Source organism: Schistocerca serialis, chromosome 2, assembly GCF_023864345.2.
Source record: "Schistocerca serialis cubense isolate TAMUIC-IGC-003099 chromosome 2, iqSchSeri2.2, whole genome shotgun sequence".
NCBI lineage: Eukaryota > Metazoa > Arthropoda > Insecta > Orthoptera > Acrididae > Schistocerca > Schistocerca serialis.
In genome coordinates this window covers 1,024,439,681-1,024,457,889 of record NC_064639.1, presented here as the reverse complement: position 1 = coordinate 1,024,457,889, position 18,209 = coordinate 1,024,439,681, and the positions used below count along the sequence as shown (strand labels likewise).

General features: G+C 41.9%; 1 protein-coding gene across 1 annotated transcript in view; it reads left to right on the top strand.

The window, feature by feature from the left end:
• LOC126458433 (sialin-like) overlaps positions 1-18,209 on the top strand; it is a 477,095-nt gene that overhangs the window by 406,223 nt on the left and 52,663 nt on the right. The window contains exons 8-9 of the mRNA XM_050095488.1: positions 7,158-7,290; positions 16,146-16,301. Of these exons, the coding sequence (XP_049951445.1) occupies positions 7,158-7,290; positions 16,146-16,301 (289 nt within the window). The remainder of the gene's footprint in view (positions 1-7,157; positions 7,291-16,145; positions 16,302-18,209) is intronic.

The following is an 18,209-nucleotide window of genomic DNA, read 5'->3' as shown; positions in this document are numbered from 1 at the left end:
GGGCACTAGATGGGAAAGTTTTGTCATGAGTCGCTCCTCCAAGGCTACCAGTAATTCTGACGGAATATCGTCAACTCTCGGGGCCTTACTTCGCCTCAAATCTTTCAGAGCTTTGTCAAATTCTTCTCAAAGTATCATATCTCATCTTCATCTACGTTCATTTCCCTTTCTATAATATTGATTTCAAGCTCGTCTCCCTTGTATAGATCAGCTACATATTCCTTCTACCTTTCAGTATTTCCTTTGCTTAGGGCTGGTTTACCATCTGAGCTGATATTCGTACAACTGCTTTTCTTTTCCACAAAGGCCTGTTTAATTTTCCTGAAGGCGGTATCTATCTTTCTCCTAGTGGAACATGGTTATGAATCCCTACATTTGTCCTCTATCCGTTCCTGCTTAGCAATATTGCACTTCCTGTCAGTCTCATTTTTTAAACACTTGTGTCCCTTTCACCTTCTTCGTTTGATGCATATTAAAATTTTCTCCTTTCATCAGTTGATTCAATATCTTTTGTGTTATTCAAGGATTCCTAATACGCCTTCTCTTTATACCCATTTGATCCGACGCTGCCTTCACTATTTCATCTCTTAAAGCTACCCATTCGCCTGCTACTGTATTCCTTTCCCCTATTCAGGTCAACCGTTGTATAATGCTCCATCTCAAACTCTCAACAACCTCTGGTTCTTTCAACTTATCCGGGTCCCATCTCATTAATTTCCTACCTTTTTCCAATTTCTCCACTTTTAATTTACAGTTCATAACCAAGAAATTGTGGTCAGAGCCACAACTGCCCCTGGAAATGTCTTACTATTTCAACTCTGGTTCCTAAATCTCTGTCTGAATCCTTCCAGTGTGTCTGTAACATAACGTACACGATATTTAATAAGAAATTATACAAATTTTGAGTATAGTACTAGGCGGGAAGAGATATTTTCTTGAGATTTCTTCTTGTCTTTTTGATCTACATTCATCATAACGTCTCTGCAGCACTTTAAATTTTCAAGGTAAATGCTCAGTCCCGAAAACATATTATTAATATCTTGATATAAACAGGCTATTTCCGAATCTCCTTTTCTTGCTTATCTGTAACGAAGTGTGTTTATATTTTATTTTTGCTTGTGTTTGATGGTTTCTGGAAGTGGTCTGAGCCGTCGGTGCGTATGCGATCGTTGAGGTGGTGTGCTGAGATACTAGTATGTCTAAAGTTATATATTGCGGCAAAAACTGTGCCAGTGTAGCTGCCTCAAATGTGCTCATAGTCGGAAATCTGCTACTGTATCCACATGTACGTGAATTTCTGCAGAGATCATGCTGAAAGAAATAATTATCACTGGAAACATTGCAACAGGAACTGTACAAACTGAGCTGTATTCTACGACTACGACTAAAGTGAGATTCACTCCGTAAATGTGAGCTAGAGACCATGGCATAGTTGATGTACCAGTTAATGTTGCAGGTGGAGGTTTGATTGCTGTACCCATTCTCCGATTTCCAGCTTTTTCAGGGGTATAGTCCGCGATGCTCTAGGGCCACACTCACTTTTATGAGTACAGCTGTGGAAGTTCTTGGGTAAATACGTGGAGAATAAAATAATAATTCGAAATCATTATTGTATAGCCCAAAGTGCATTTCGGCTGTTTGTATCTTTGTCTTCAAGTGGCGTCTGTATGTTTTAAATGACGGGTGGTATACAGTTGTAAGGTCAATTTAGTTTATAGTGGCATATTGGAGTCAATCTGCTTTACGACGCAAATCACAATGAATCGTAGCGTAAACTAACGCCTGAGTATAGTGAAAATCATTTACACTTCGACAGTAACCAAAATTATAGTGAAGCCTCCCGAAAGCAAGGTACTTGCTTTTGAAACAAATCTTGCAAGATTTCAAACACAGTGTCACTGTTGCAGTCGACATATGTTACATCACTAACGGTATAAAGTGCTAGCCTTCTAAATAACAGTGAAACATACACAAAATACAGGGTGGCAATTATTGAGCTGTATGAAATAAAATCACTATAACATCTGAAAGGTTTGCGGTAGGTCGTTCAAGCTGCACGGTAGGCCGCGGGCCATGGTAGGAACTAGTATGGTTTGGCTTAGTGACGAAGCCCACTTTCATTTGGACAGGTTCGTCAGTAAGCAAAATTGGCGCATGAGGGGACCGAGAATCCTCATTTCGCGATCGAGATGTCTCTTCGCCCTCAACGGGTGACCGTGTGGTGAGCAATGTCCAGCCACGGCATAATAATCGGGGCGATATTCCTTGATGGCACGATGACCACCGACCGATAGGTGAAGATTTTGGAAGATGATTTCATCCCCATTATCTAATGTGACACTTCTTTCGACAAGATGTGGTTCATGCAAGACAGAGCTCAACCAGATCGACGTAGGAGAGTGTTTGATGTCTTGCAGGAGCACTTTGGGGACTGTATTCTGGCTCTCGGACAGCCAGAGGACACTGGTTTGGGCCTCGATTGGGGGCCATATTCTCCGAATTTGAACACATGCGACTCCTTTTTGTGGGGCTATTTTAAAGACAACCCCAAAACCATCGCTGAGCTGAAAACAGCCATTCAGGAGGTCATAGACAGCATCGATGTTCCTACACTTCAGGGGGTGATGCAGAATTTCGCTGTTCGTCTGCGCCACATCATCGCCAATGATGGCAGGCATATCGAACGTGTCTTAAGCTAAATCCGAATATCTGTAGTGACGTTTACATGTAGCCGGCCGAAGTGGCCGTGCGGTTAAGGGCGCTGCAGTCTGGAACCGCAAGACCGCTACGGTCGCAGGTTCGAATCCTGCCTCGGGCATGGATGTTTGTGATGTCCTTAGGTTAGTTAGGTTTAACTAGTTCTAAGTTCTAGGGGACTAATGACCTCAGCAGTTGAGTCCCATAGTGCTCAGAGCCATTTGAACCATTTTTGAACATGTAGAATAAAGTATGTGCACGCCGTAGTTTATTTTTTCAAATATTTCAATAATTGTCACTCTGTAAATTTAAGTAAGTAGGATTTTTATGATATAAGGACAAGAATTTGTGTGAGCTCGAAAGGATCACCATCACAAGCGAAATTCTTGTTCTAGAAAATGGAACCTACCAATATATTTTTCACTGATTTTTGTCATAGATGTTAACATGTGTAACCTGTTAGACAATTAGCTTAAAGCATATGATATAGTATAATTAAGCAAGGCACTTACAATTGTTTCATCTTTTGTTATTTTCTATTGTAAAAAAATATTCAAATGTGTGTGAATTCCTATGGACCAAAACTGCTGAGGTCATCGGTCCCTAGACTTACACACCTATTAAACTAACTTGTGCTAACAACAACACAGACGCACTCATGCCTGAGGGACGATTCGAACCTTCGGCGGGAGGGCCACGTAATCCACGACATGGCACCTCTAACCGCGTGGCTTTTCTATTGTAGTGTCTGTGACGTCAAAGGCGCATCTCCTGAGAATGTACGGGATGATTCAACAATATTCATCCGACTTCCTACGAATAAAGATAAAAGAGGTGGATTTTTAACGTAGGCACAGGACTACAAAACTGTTATTTTGCAAAGACTCACCACATTTTACATGGGTAAATCTTTTACAATGTATGCACCTATGAACTTGGACAACTTCTTACAGTTGCATTTAGGACCAAAGTTTTCTCGAATATTAAACGTGCCGTCTACAAGACACACGACAAACGTCCAACCGATAGTCAAGTTCGTTCCACTGTTAGCGAGAACGTCTTTAGTCGCTGCATTCACCAGTTTTGCTACGCGGTATCCAACAAGTTTAGGTAACTGCTGGAACAGGAGACATGAGGACGGAATCTTTCACAAAGCTCAACAAATTAATTTTATGTACTGTGAGATCAGTTGGCTTTGCAGGCCAATGGTGTAATGAAAGATCTGTAAGGCTCTTACCCTGTAGGAGATGCAGAGCCGGACTCTGGACTAAACTCACTCCGTCCGACTGCAGCTGAATTTTACTTGCTAAAATTCTAAGTTTGCTCCCTTTGCTCCCGAAGGTTCGTAAACATACGTACTTTTGCATGGTTAAGCCACTATTAGAGACAAAACTGTGATAATAAAATAGGTTCACCCCTAGCCCTAGCTCTTCGTAAGTATTAAGAATGACCGAACTGGAATATCAGTTGAATAATTAATTCAATGGGAAATAATAATTTCATTTAAATTAACTGGAACAATTGATGAACGTAATTGATATGCCATGGGCTTGAAATATTACTCATTCCTTTTCAGCTGAACGTACTGGTCTCATAAATTTACCTGGTTACAGTCCTTCTCAGGTAACATATAAGAGCAGCATGAAATCACAATTTTTAAAATTGGAAAGACTCTTAAGCAATTATAAATGAGCAAAGAGGACACAGGAGGGAGTAGAGGATAAAGTGGGGAAACATTCACTCATACACTCACACAGTAGAACATATAAAGACACAACTTATCATAACTAAATGCATGCACGAACCCACAGGGAGGTCTAACCCGTTTAGAATAGTTTTCAAAAGTAGTATCAAAGCATAATAAATCGCGACCGACAACCGAGAACCGACCTCTTCACGTGGCCACGTGGCAGCTCATCAAATACATTTCAACGAACTGAAACGTTTCCAAGCAAACAGAAACACCAATAATAGCGGAAAGTTGATTAAAATCACGAGAAGATTAAGTGGTCGTGAGCCACGCGTGAGAGAATTAACCTTACAAAAATGAATGCTGAGAAGGGTTTTACGGTACAGTGACTCTCGACTGAACAAGGAAGCTCTCACAAATTCACATAAAACACTCAAATCTGAAAGTTCAAACGAGCTACGTGCACTATGGAAATTTGAACCTTATCAAGAAACACGATTACAAACTACGAGTAGCACACACGGCTCTGCCTCGTCGCCTAACGTTCAAACCCGAGTATGGACCAGACACAGAAGACATACAGAAAGGACGGAAAATCCGAAAAATAAAAGTGCACATGCACATACATTCAATCACAACATATTCACGAGATATTTTTATTACCGTTTCACCTTAAACGCCCCTACTGGTGATTATTCCATCCCACTGTTCCGAAGGAACAAGAGAAATTTCACTGATAAACTCCGAAAGAAACATATTCCACTTCAAAATACAAAAAAAAATATGGCGCTACAGGAACTTAAATATTTTCAACGATTTCCTTAGCAACTAAAAAGCACGCATAACACCATAACCTAATTCAGCAAAAGGCTTACTTAATCCTATGATCGTACTCACCGGAGACCAGGCTAAGATTGCTGTTCTCAACAAAGCCCCCAGCTACCCCAGATTATTCGGACGGAACTGACCAGAGGGGCGTTTCCACCACTAACCAAACAATAAGTAAACCCTGTAAGTAAACGATAGAACTCTCTGTTAGGTAAGAGGGACTCTCGGTTGGCCATTCTGTACGCAAAGCAGAGGACAGCAACTTCTCTTCTCCTCCGAGTAGACGACACTCCGCGCGGCTGCTACTACCCAACAAATCCCGAAATATACATAAAAATACATATTCGTTCATATTCATACACGCATACAGTAAAATAACGAAAGTAAATTATAGGCTGATGTTCTGATTCAGTTTTGAACATAAAATGTAGAGCATAATCAGTTGGATTGCTGATGCAAACAGACACGTTGCTTGTATTAATGTCATGAAGGCATAAAATTTGTTTGATACATACTTCTAAGTCCTCATAATGTAGTTGAAGAACTAAATCGCAAACCTGCGGTGTGCAAAAGAAGGTGACGCAAGGTCCCAGGAGGCAATAGCCTTATGGAACGACTCTACTGAGACGTTTCAAAACGAAGAATGCAAAAGACGTCTTGTTACTGTCTTCTTCCTTCATTGTATTATCATTCCCCACACTCCACGTGTGAGTATGTGTGTGTGTGTGTGTGTGTGTGTTTGTATGTGTGTGTGTGTGTGTGTGTATGTGTGTACCCACTGTGTGTACCCGCGTGTGTTTGTATGTTTGTGGGAAAGGGGGGGAGTGGGTATCCGCAATAACATCAACCCGATCTTCATCCAAAATGTTCAGACATACAGAAAGACGAAAACAATAAATTAAAAAGTGAAATATTACCAATAATTTTAAAATTTGTGAAAGGAAGAATTTAATGAAGGTCCTTATATAAAACAAACTTATCTCCGTCGTTTTTTTAACAATTGAAACAGGAGGAAACTAAAAGTTAAAAAGAAAAGGTACATTTAAAAGACATTGCAGAAACAGTGATCTTACAAAAAGAGCATTGCAGTTCCACTAAAAGTTGAAGCATCTGCACTGAGAAAATGTTTTTGGATGATAAAAGGTGTTTAGTAGAATGTACGTCTGTCTTATCTTTCTCTACTCTACAACATATTCAAAGCCGATCGAAATCGAAGTGTATCACTTTGACAGGTTTACTTGTTATTGTTGTATGGGAATGTCTTTTCTGCGAGATTACTTCCATGTTTTCAGTGGCCATACGGCATTGTGCCATACATAGGGGCTTTATAAATCACGTATTTCCAGAATGAGATTTTCACTCTGCAGCGGAATGTGCGCTGATATGAAACTTCCTGGCAGATTAAAACTGTGTGCCGGACCGAGACTCGAACTCGGGACCTTTGCCTTTCTCGGTCAACCACTCTACCAACTGAGCTACCCAAGCACGAATCACGCCCCCTCCTCACAGCTTTACTCCTGCCAGTACCTCGTCTGCTACCTTCCAGATTTCACAGAAGCTCTCCTGCGAACATTTGCAGGAGACGGGCGTGAGTCGTGCTTGGGTAGCTCAGTTGGCAGAGCGCTTACCCGCGAAAGGCAAAGTTGCCAAGTCTCGGTTTGGCACACAGTTTTAATCTGTCAGGAAGTTTCATGTATCCAATGATCTGAAGGTGGCAATATAACTTTGCTCAAATTACTAATCAAGATATTTATCAGCTGCAATCTGGACAGTAAAGTTTCTATTTTGGAAGCTTTTTTTACGTAGATTTAGAGATCTCTCTCTTTGTGACCACGTCAAATCACTACTGTTTTACTTTGGTTATGCCACGCTGAGTCGATAACGGACTACTGCTAGTGGACTGGTACACGTGGTGTAACTGTGCTGCGTGGTGTGCCGGCAGAACGGGCTGGTGTCCGGGCTGCCCAACGTGAGCCGCTTCCTGGCCGCGCTGGTCTTCTCCTGGATGGCCGACCGGATGCTCGCCTCCGGCTCCTTCTCCCTCACCGCCGTGCGCAAGATCTCCACCACCCTCGGTAAGTCGCCTACCTCGCTGCTCAGCAGGTACCGTACCAGCGAGTCATACAGCCTACTTGTCACCCATCTTGCCCGTCTTTCATACAACTGCAGTAGGGATATCGGGGCAAGTTGACTAGGTTACCGTTTAACCTTCTTTTCGAATGAAACTGAATGGTTCCGGGACCGATGACCGTAGCAGTCTGGTCCCTTTAATCCCACAAACCAACCAACCAAACTGTATGGTTCCAGAGACTTTTCCAGACATCAAACATCTATGATGTATATATTCAGACTGAAGTGAAGACTGGGGATATGGATTCAGGAGGGAGGCAAACTAGCATAGTCTGTGCAGTCAGGGTAGCGTAGTGGCTGGCGCCTGTGCTTAGTGAGGAGACCCAGGTTCAAATCCCGCCCTTGGTTCAAATATTTATTCTTCGCTTCAGTCTACATAACCTTTCTTTAAAAACAAATTATTTTTTGGAAATAATTTAATCTTCTTTGCACATATTAAAAAATGCCTCTTGTTCTATTGCACTTACTTACACTAATTTTTGTTTCAATATATTCGGAATTCTTTTGCCAATTCTTAAATCAAATGCAGAAATGTCAGCTTGCCCCAATACTTGACTGCAGGACAATATGAAAACACTGATAAAAGTTGAATACATTCTTATTCTTGGAAATTGTACAACAGTATATTAATTAATTAAACATTCATATAGAGCGAAAAAAGCAGAAGAAGCCTACCTCGGGGAATATCGATTTGAATTCGGAAGAACCGTAGGAACACGAATCCTAAGGAAATGCAGTCCGAAAACAAAGGAAGTAGGTTACTGCTTGAATACTGCTCACTGGTGTGGGATCCGTACCAGATAGGGTTGATAGAAGAGATAGGGAAGATCCAATGGAGAGCTGCGCGCTTTGTTGCAGGAGCATTTACTAATCGCGAAAGCGTTACGGAAATGATAGATAAACTCCAGTGGAAGACTCTGCAAGAGAGACGCTCAGTAGCTCGGTACGGGCTTTTGTTGAAGTTTCGAAAACATACCTTCACCGAGGAGTCAAGCGGTATATTGCTCCCTCCTACATATATCTCGCGAAGAGGCCATGAGGATAAAATCAGATTAGAGCCCACACAGAGGCATACCGACGATCTTTCTTTCCACGAACAATATGAGACTGTAATAGAAGGGAGAACCGATAGAGGTACTCAAGGTACCCTCCGCCGCACATCGTCAGGTGGCTTGCGGAGTATGGATGTAGATGTAGATGTAGAGAGGCAATACTGACCCTCCGAGTTAGAACATAGGTTAAGGAAAGGGAAACGTACGCTTATAGCATTTTTAGAGTTAGAGGAAGCTTTTGATAACGTCGATTCGAATACGCTCATGAACGTTAAGAAGGTAGGTGGGACAAAAACAGGCAACGAAAGTTTATGAGTGCTATTCGGAGAGTAAGGTCCTGTCGCTCGAGAGATGGAAACCATAGTGACAATCAAAAAATGTTTTATTTTCAGTAGTTAGCTGCACCTTCAAGCTACTTCTCTACACAGTCGCCGCTCCGACTGAGACATTTCCAGTACCCTTACCATTGAAAGCAATCGCCTGTGTTTTCGATCAATTCTCTTCGCTGATCTGCAGCTCGTTGTCTGTGCCCAAATGTTGTCTTCATAGCCAGCGGTTTATGTCAACAGAGATGGAAATCAGAGGGAGGCAGGAGCGTCATCATTGCCCCTGCCGAGCGCTGACGACAATTGTCATGAAGTAGGAAATGGATGACAGTTACGTTGTGTGGTCTGTATGAACTCAGGTGATATCTCTCACAGGCACTCATACTCGTCGAGAGACATAATTTTCTAGATATCATTACGTGCTCACTGTGTACTCAGAACTGAAAAATGCGACGGACATGCTGGACAAATTGTCCAACACATCTATGAAAAGCTTTATTTTCAGTGTCGCTTCGATTTCGCGATCGATAGGACCTTGTTTTAACATCTCGTACAAAAACCAGATTGCAGTTATAAGAGTCGAAGGACGGGAAAGGCAAGCAGTGGTTAAAAAGGGGAGAGAGGCAGAATACGCCGAATGTTATTGAATCTGCAAAACTGAGCAAGCAGTGAAAGAAACCGTTAAGAAATTTATAAAGGGAATTAAAGTTCTTGGAGAAGAAATAAGTACATTAAGATTTTGGTGAAGACATTGTAATTCTGTCAGAGGAGGAAAAGGACTTCCTACAGCAGTTGAACGGAATGGATAGTGTATTGAAAATAAGTTATAAGATGAACATCAACGAAAGTAAGATGAAGATAGTGGAATGTTGTCGAATTAAATCAGGCTGTTTTGAGAGAGTTAGATTAGAAAGTGGTACATTAGAAATTGTTAATGAGTTCTGCTATTTGTGCAGCTAACTAACTGATGATGGCTGAAGTAGAGATGTTATAAAATGCAAACTGACTATAGCAAGAAAAGCATTTCTGAAAAAGACCTAGTACAAATTTGTGAGTTAGGAAGTATATAAGTATGGTATATGTCTGGAGTGTGTCTAGTACAGAGACCATAAGCATTTCACACAAGAAGAGAGTAGACAGTTTTGAAATGTTTCGCTACAGAAGAATGTTGGAAGATTGGATAGGTGGATCGAATATCTATTGAAAATGAGTTGAATTACGAGAAATGAAATGTATTACACAGCTTGACGAAAAGAGAGGATCGGTTGATAAGACATAGCTTAAGGCATTAAGAAGCCAACAATCTTTTAGTGGAGAGAAATACGTGGCGATGGGGGAGGGGCAATTTTAGGGGGAGACCAAGGGAAGAATACAGTAAGCAGGTTCCATTGGATTTAGGTTGAGGTAGTTATTCAGAGATGAGCAGTCTTGCACATGCTAGAGTAGCATGGAGAGCTGCAACAAACCAGTCTCAGAACTGAAGACCACACCAGCAACATTTATTTCTTATGGAAAAGGGTTTTTGTGCTGAAAATTAATAGAATTCTAGACCAGTGACTTTCATCAACAAATTCGAATAAAAATTATTCTCCTTCAAAGTTTGAGTTATCCTCATCTCACCATGAGTGGTGTTTGCAACATTCTATACAATCTTCCGGTCGAAAGTCAACGTAAGTCAGATAGACACTACATTTCACTTTCCTTGAGAGCTTTACTTTGTTGTTTTGAGAATCATTGTTTCACCTTGTTTGGTTCTTTGTCAAACGTGACTGATCTTATAAGACAGCTTATAAAAAAATCTTGCCCTTTGTTATTTTTGAGTTTTCTGCTTTTTTCACACATGAGCTTTCTTTATGCAATGTTTTAAAATCGAAATAGGAGGCATTTTGTGACAAGAACTAACCATTTGACAGTGGTCGAGGTGCCAGAAAAGTTCCTAGAAATGCCTTCGTTACTGGACGTGTTACGTAATCAAATTTGTATATGTTTATGCAACATTTGCTAACTTAACTCGTGAAATGTGATGGCTATACCAAGTAAGTTTCTGTCTTTCATTCTCTAGTTGCTTCCACTTGTTTGTTTTATCAAATTTTCATCATATCGCCTCATATCCTCTCGGAGATATTTCCGGATATTTTTATTTGGTTTAGCGTAGTCTATCATGTTCCTATTAGTATTTACTTGAAACTATTATCTTAACTTTAACAGTTGCCTTGTCGAAGTCGTTCGTGGTAATATGATAAATCTCACGGCTCTTAATACGTCATAACTTTCTTTCTGGCTTCGTGTTTATTTTAACTCCGTATATTTGTGAGCTATGATCACAAAAAAGCGTTAAAGCGATTTTTGTCCGTCATATCCCATATTTCACAGTCAACCGTATTTATAGTCCCATTCACTTATTATCAGGTCTCCTTCTACTCTTTTTCTTCTTAATTAAGATGTTAGGAATAAACATATCGTTTCGATTGCCCAACATGAAGCGACAGATTCGAAAACTGGGAAAAGAAGATACAATACGGATTAATGGAGTATATCTTAATCGAACCGAATTCCTGATGACATTCTAGTATTTGACTCTAACGCAGAAAAACTCCTTCAACGAATGAAAAAATTCCATTGAGCAAGTTTGAAAACACGGCAGAAACTCAATGATGGCTACCCCAAGTGTGCGAAACATAAGGATGAAAGTAACTTTCGGATGATCTGTCACTGCAAAGTAACGTAGCTCTATGGAAATTGGGTCATACATTGAAAGAGCTGTTACAGCATAGTGCAGAAGGTAAATGAAAGAAATGCGCAATGAGACGAACAGAAATGATACTTTTATTCAAACACGATGACTACGCTGAAGTCACTGCGATTCGTGGTTTTTCCTGGACGTTACAAAGGGCGAGACGTGGTTCTTAATAGGGGGTGTGTCCACGGATGGCAATGCATGCTCTGACAAACTGCCTGTAGGCTTCTGTCTTGGGTTCTTCGGCCGACGTTCGTCTGATGATTGTTCTGACGTTTCGTCAGTACGAGTGGCTGGCATTGTCAAAGTTTCACCCTTTATTGCGACTAGTGGTGGACTGAAGCTGAGTTCGCGGTCGCATACTATATGTACCTCGGACGTTTTGGTTGGTTAACTCAGTACTCAGTACTACGTTGCGTTTGTGTTATGGAATAACTTCAGTGGAAGTTTGCGAAGTTGTGATTTTTACATAGCGCTATAGGAAGCAAGTATTTCATGTAGTTCCTCGGTTAGTCACGCGAGAGTTGATCCCATTCGAAGCCACTGGACAATGAAAAATCCCTACGTATAATACCGGAACATTCGTGCAGCAGGCAGACATTCTATTAAAAAGTCGAGCTAGATATGAAGCATTGTATACTTCATTCATACAGCTTCCGAAAACTATTTTCTCTCTTCCCTTCTCCAACCTTTTTTGTGTTTTTCTTACCTTGTCTCTTCATTTGCTACTTCCTTTTTCAAAATTTTTGAATATTTTGAAACTTAAAAATTTCTAAATACGAAATTTCATATTCAAATATTAGTGAAGATTCTTGAAATATTATAATTTTTGTCTTAGCAAATGGTCTTCGCTCTTATGCTTTGGAATGGAAAAGAGGAAACAGATAAAAATGACATTTTTGTGACGAAGCTTTCAGATAAGCATTAGAACAATTACCAAATCACCATGACCCTGACGTGTTAAACAGTAGTTCACATGAAATGTCGTCTTGCTTTTTTCAGGTATAATTTAAATGATGGTCTAAAATAAAGTACAGCTGTAGTTAGCCGCTCTTCTGAGTTGTCATACAGAGAATGAGCAGTTTCAAGCTACCGACGTTATTGTTCCTGTGGAAGAGAGGGATGCTCGATTGGAAGTAAATGTGTGTCGCAGCGACATAAGAAATGGTCCAGGGATTTTCCGGCTTACAAACACGACTCCTGCAAATCCCACTGTAGCGTAAGGAGTTAATGCTCCTCTAGAGTAATACGTTCCCAGGGAATTTACAAGCAGAAATACAAATGCTTCTGGATCGTTTGGAGGGGATTGGGGACGAACATTCGTTGTACTGAGGATGTCTCGCGTAAGCGATTAAAATTAATTTAAACCTTCATAAATTTTACTCTGTGACGAAGATGCTTATACAAAGTGGGTTGGTTCTAGAATCACTCTGAGCTGTATTCATCTATTAAACATTATTGATTGAACGGATGTAGAGTTACTCCTACGACATCCAGAATTCTTACTGACGTGACTGCGAAACTGGACTCGTATAAATCGATATTTCCATTATTCAACAGATATTAAATAGCTTTCTGACTTCTATTTCATTGCTCCCAAAACGTACACTTAGATGTTGCAACCGGATCTTCCCTGTCGTCGACAGCGAATGTTACAGTGCTTATCGATATTACCCAAACGAATTATGGCGGAACTTTGAATGCAAAAAGCATTTTTTCCCCGTTCATTCATTTCATTTCTTTCATTCTCGTACTGCCTCATATTCATTGAACGTTTGTAGTATGCCCGCAAGTGCGTATGTGTTAGAGGGAACATCATTATTAATCTGTATATTTCATACTCCATGTTTGGCCGTTCCTTGCAGTGCTTTTTGTTGGCGTAGTCTTCAGTCGAAAGACTAATTTTATGCAGCTCCGAATGCGAAATTGTCCTATGGAAACCCCCTCATTTCTGTATAACTACTGCAACCTGTTTACATTAGAGAATGCTTACTATGGCTTCTACAGTTTTTATGCTCCACACTTTCTCGATAATAGGAAGATGTGTCTTATCAGCCAATCCCTTCTTTTAGTCAATTTTTACCATAACCCTCTTTCGTACCCACTTCTGTTCATGAGCAATCCTCAGCATTAGTCTGTGACACCACATTTCTAAAGCTTCTGTTCCCTTCTTGTCTGAGCTGCTTATTGTTCTGAACTGCCTATTGTGCACGTTTCACCGCGTACGAGGTTACAATCCAGTCACTTATTTTCAAAAAAGACTTCTTAACACTGCAATCTATGTCAGATCTTAAAATATTTGCATTATTAAGAAACTGTTTTCTTATTTTTGCAAGTCTTCATGTTATTGTCTCTCTAATTTGCTTACCTATTCAAGCCGCTCTGTAGCAAGAACCACTACTTCTGCTGTATGTTCGTTGCAGGTATCCACATAATGAGTAATTGTGACATGGAGAAAGACAGATTGTCCGTACTATTGTTACTGAGTTTCTCAGGGGTACGACGAATGCTGTTAGTGAAGCTTTGTAATTTTTCGGCTGAGCAATTACCCGTCATTTTGCCTATAGGATCTCCCTATGTTTTGAAACAGGTGCTCCGTCAAAGTTGTAAGAAATTTCAGCGACGTCATCCGACGAAGTCCGCTGGAGCATTAGCAATACAGGGTGTTTTAAAAAGATTCGCCAGGTTCGACAAGAATGAAGATAAAAACTTTGGATTAATTTTAACTTACGCAAAGACTTTTGTTTTCAAAAGAGCTGTCGGATTTTACAAGGGAAAAATTCATTCTGAATAAGATACTCTTACTGGTGCTGAAAACTGATCAAGGTTTTTACGACAAACTTATCCAACCGGTTGGTGGTATACTTCAGGTATTGAAAATTTATATTCGGTTGGTGCTGTCAGCCATGTTTAAAGTGTCGTTCAAAGTTGTTAGAAGTGGAGGCACATTGGCGGAATCTTTCACAACCCATCCCCTGCTCCCCCTCGCCCACCACCACCCCCTCCCCTCCCCCCCCCCCCCCCAAAAAAAATCCAATGACGCCCCTTGCAGCTGATCCATCATTCAGAAAGTGAAGAGGTTCGGTGCTGTACTGTCGATGAAAATCACTCATAATTGCACCTGTTGAAACGAAGAACGCAAAATCCCTTTTGTCGCTGTAATCTCATCCGACACGCATCGGGTGATAAACAAGCCAGAGAATTTTTTGCTCCAGGGAAACTCCCACCGGCAACTAAACACATAAAGAAATCCAGAATGAGATTTTCACTCTGCAGCGGAGTGTGCGCTGATAAAGAAATGTTTTTCATGACAACTTTGTTCCGAAATTCTTGGTCCAGAAAACGAAAATTTTCTCTGAGCCAAGCGTATATATTCGTCTGAAATGTATCCACATTTTTTAAAAATGAATTGAGTAGCGATAAAATCATGTTCCCCATGAGCTATTTTTCACAGCGCTGCTGAGCAACGACAGGACTTGGTGGAATGTGCCTTTGTTCGGATGAACCAGTCGCGGCATACCACCGATAGGATCATGAAGCCAGCCCTTGTGTTCCACTCTTCAACAGCGATTCTGCTTAAGTCATCCAGAGCAAAGGATCGTTGTCGACGTCCAAAACTAGCTCGTTCTAGAGGAACCCACACATAACTGGGTTCATGTTCGGTGAACATGCAAGCTGCTCCGTTCTGGTAAGCCCAGCACCCTGAAGGATCATGTTCACGAGAACAACACGATTAGCACACGTATTATCCTCGAACAAGATGAAGTTTTCAGCAAACTGTTGGCGATACCGTCCGACTATCTGTTTCAGAATCTCTTCCCTGTACCATAGAACAGAGATGACTGCCCTCAACAACTACGAGAGGCCTATTGTGGTTCCACACAATGCCACCCCAGAACATGACTCGACTGTCATCTTGCTGCACATGTGGGACACAGTGTTGGAAGCGTTCTATGTTACCGCGTTGTCTACTATTATCAGGGTAAAAACCGACCAGAGTTTCGTCCGTAAACAACACCCGACGCCAGTCCTGGGGCGTCCCTTCTGATGATTTCTTGCCCGTGTGTAACGGAGTCCATAGTGTTGTGGGGCACGACGTGTGTTTCGCCATGATCGTCAGGAATTGAAGATTCGCATCATGCAATCGTCTTTTAACAGTTTGATGAGATACGTGATGTCCCGTAGCCTAACAGAATTTTGGAGCACTCTGCCCACAGTTCCTCTAACTGAGAAGTCGTAGGTATAGATATTTGTGTGCGCTAGTCAAATTTGGACGGCCTGTTCGGTATACGTCCTGAGCACTATCTTTCAACCGGAGTAGATTCTACGTCTGCACCACATTACTTTGACTCCGCTGCACATGGCGAGCAGCTGGGCTGATTGCAGCGTTCTACCCGTAGGCAGCGCTCATGGTAACTGTGTGTATGTTTGCAAACAGCTTGATTGGAACAGAAACAGTTACAAAAGCAACGCGCTGCACGATATATAGGATGATGGAAAACTGTTGTTGAAACTATGTAATCGAAACGCCAACAGTAACCAGAGTAAACTTTTAGTTTAAATGCGTATGTTGAAATTCAGTTGAAGCTGCTATCTTAATTCATGTAGAGGATCTGATCTATTTCACAGCCTTAATCAGCAAACTTTCTGTTGCTACGCTAACGGCGCGTGCCGCGACTGCGCAGGGGAGCTGGTTCCCGGCGTGCTGTGCCTGGTGCTGACCCACGTGGGCTGCAGCGCCTCCGCCGAGGTGGCCATCATGACGCTGGTGTCCGCCTTCAACGGGGCGGCCGCCGCTGGACCGCTCGCTAACAGCGTCGACCTGGCGCCCAACTTTGCAGGTACTGTGCTGTCTGTGCATGCGAGGTCTCAGTGAGCGAGGGCGGCGTTATTTGTTAACTCGTTCTGTTAGCAACAGGGAAAGCGACTTCCTGCAAGTGTCGTCTCAGAGCTCTGTTCGCACATTTAATTACCATTTCCATTATTTGCGTATTTTAGTTATTGCATATACTTCGATAGAATTATACACAACCTGCCGCTCTTTTCTTAAATCCCAGATCAACTGCGACCGATCGCTCTATTACTAATCGATTGCTTCAAATAAAAACGCTTTGAGAACTGTAATCTACACTACTGGCCATTAAAATTGCTACACCACGAAGATGACGTGCTACAGGCGCGAAATTTAACCGACAGGAAGAAGATGCTGTGATAAGCAAATGATTAGCTTTTCAGATCATTCACACAAGGCTGGCGCAGGTGGCGACACCTTCAACGTGCTGACATGAGGAAAGTTTCCAGCCGATTTCTCATACACAAACAGCAGTTGACCGGCGTTGCCCGGTGAAACGCTCTTGTGATGCCTCGTGTAATGAGGAGAAATGCGTACCATCACGTTTCCGACTTTGATAAAGGTCAGATTGTAGCCTATCGCGATTGCGCTTTATCGTATCGCCACATTGCTGCTCGCGTTGGTCGAGATCCAATGACTGTTAGCAAAATATGGAATCGGTGGGTTCAGGAGGGTAATACGGAACGCCGTGCTCGATACCAACGGCCTCGTATCACTAGCATTTGAGATGGCAGGCATCCGCATGGCTGTAACGGATCGTGCAGCCACGTAGCGATCCCTGAGTCAACAGATGGGGACGTTTGCAAGAGAACAACCATCTGCACGAACAGTTCGACGACGTTTGCAGCAGCATGGACTATCATCTCGGAGACCATGGCTGCGGTTACCCTTGACGCTGCATCACAGACAGGAGTGCCTGCGATTGTGTACTCAACGACGAACCTGGGTGCACGAAAGGCAAAACGACATTTTTTCGGGTGAATCCAGGTTCTGTTTACAGCATCATGATGGTCGCATCCTTGTTTGGCGAAATCGCGTTGAACGAACATTGGAAGCGTGTATTCGTCGTCGCCATACTGCCGTGTCACCCGGCGTGATGGTATGGGGTGCCATTGGTTACACGTCTCGGTCACCTCTCGTTCCCATTGACGGCACTTTGAACAGTGGACGTTACATTTGAGATGTGTTACGACCCGTGGCTCTACCCTGCATTCGATCCCTGCGAAACCCTACATTTCAGCAGGATAATGCACGACCGCATGTTAGAGTTCCTGTACGGGTCCTCCTGGATACAGAAAATGTTCGACTGCTGCCCTGGCCAGCACATTCTCCAGATCTCTCACCAATTGAAAACGTCTGGTGAATGGTGGCCGAACCACTGGCTCGTCACAATACGCCAGTCACTATTCTTGATGAACTGTGGTATCGTGTTGAAGCTGCATGGGCAGCTGTACCTGTACACGCCATCCAAGCTCTGTTTGACTCAATGCCCAGGCGTATCAAGGCCGTTATTACGGTCAGAGATGGTGGTTCTGGGCACTGATTATTCAGGATCTGTGCACCCAAATTGCGTGAAAATGTAATCACATACCAGTTCTAGTATAATATATTTGTCCAATGAATACCCGTTTATCATCTGCATTTCTTCTTGGTGTAGCAATTTTAATGGCCAGTAGTGTATAATGCTGTATAATAAAAGTTTCTTCTTATGTAACATAATAGACACCTTCAGCCACTACATGTCAATATTTTTACTTGAGTTTACTTCATTAATTTTCTTTGCGTGATTCAAGTTTTTGTATTTGGTTTGTCTTTCAGAGATTATCTGCAGCTTAACTAATACTTATTGTATGTTATAATCATCTCTTCTTCGGAATGACATAATAGATTTTATGAG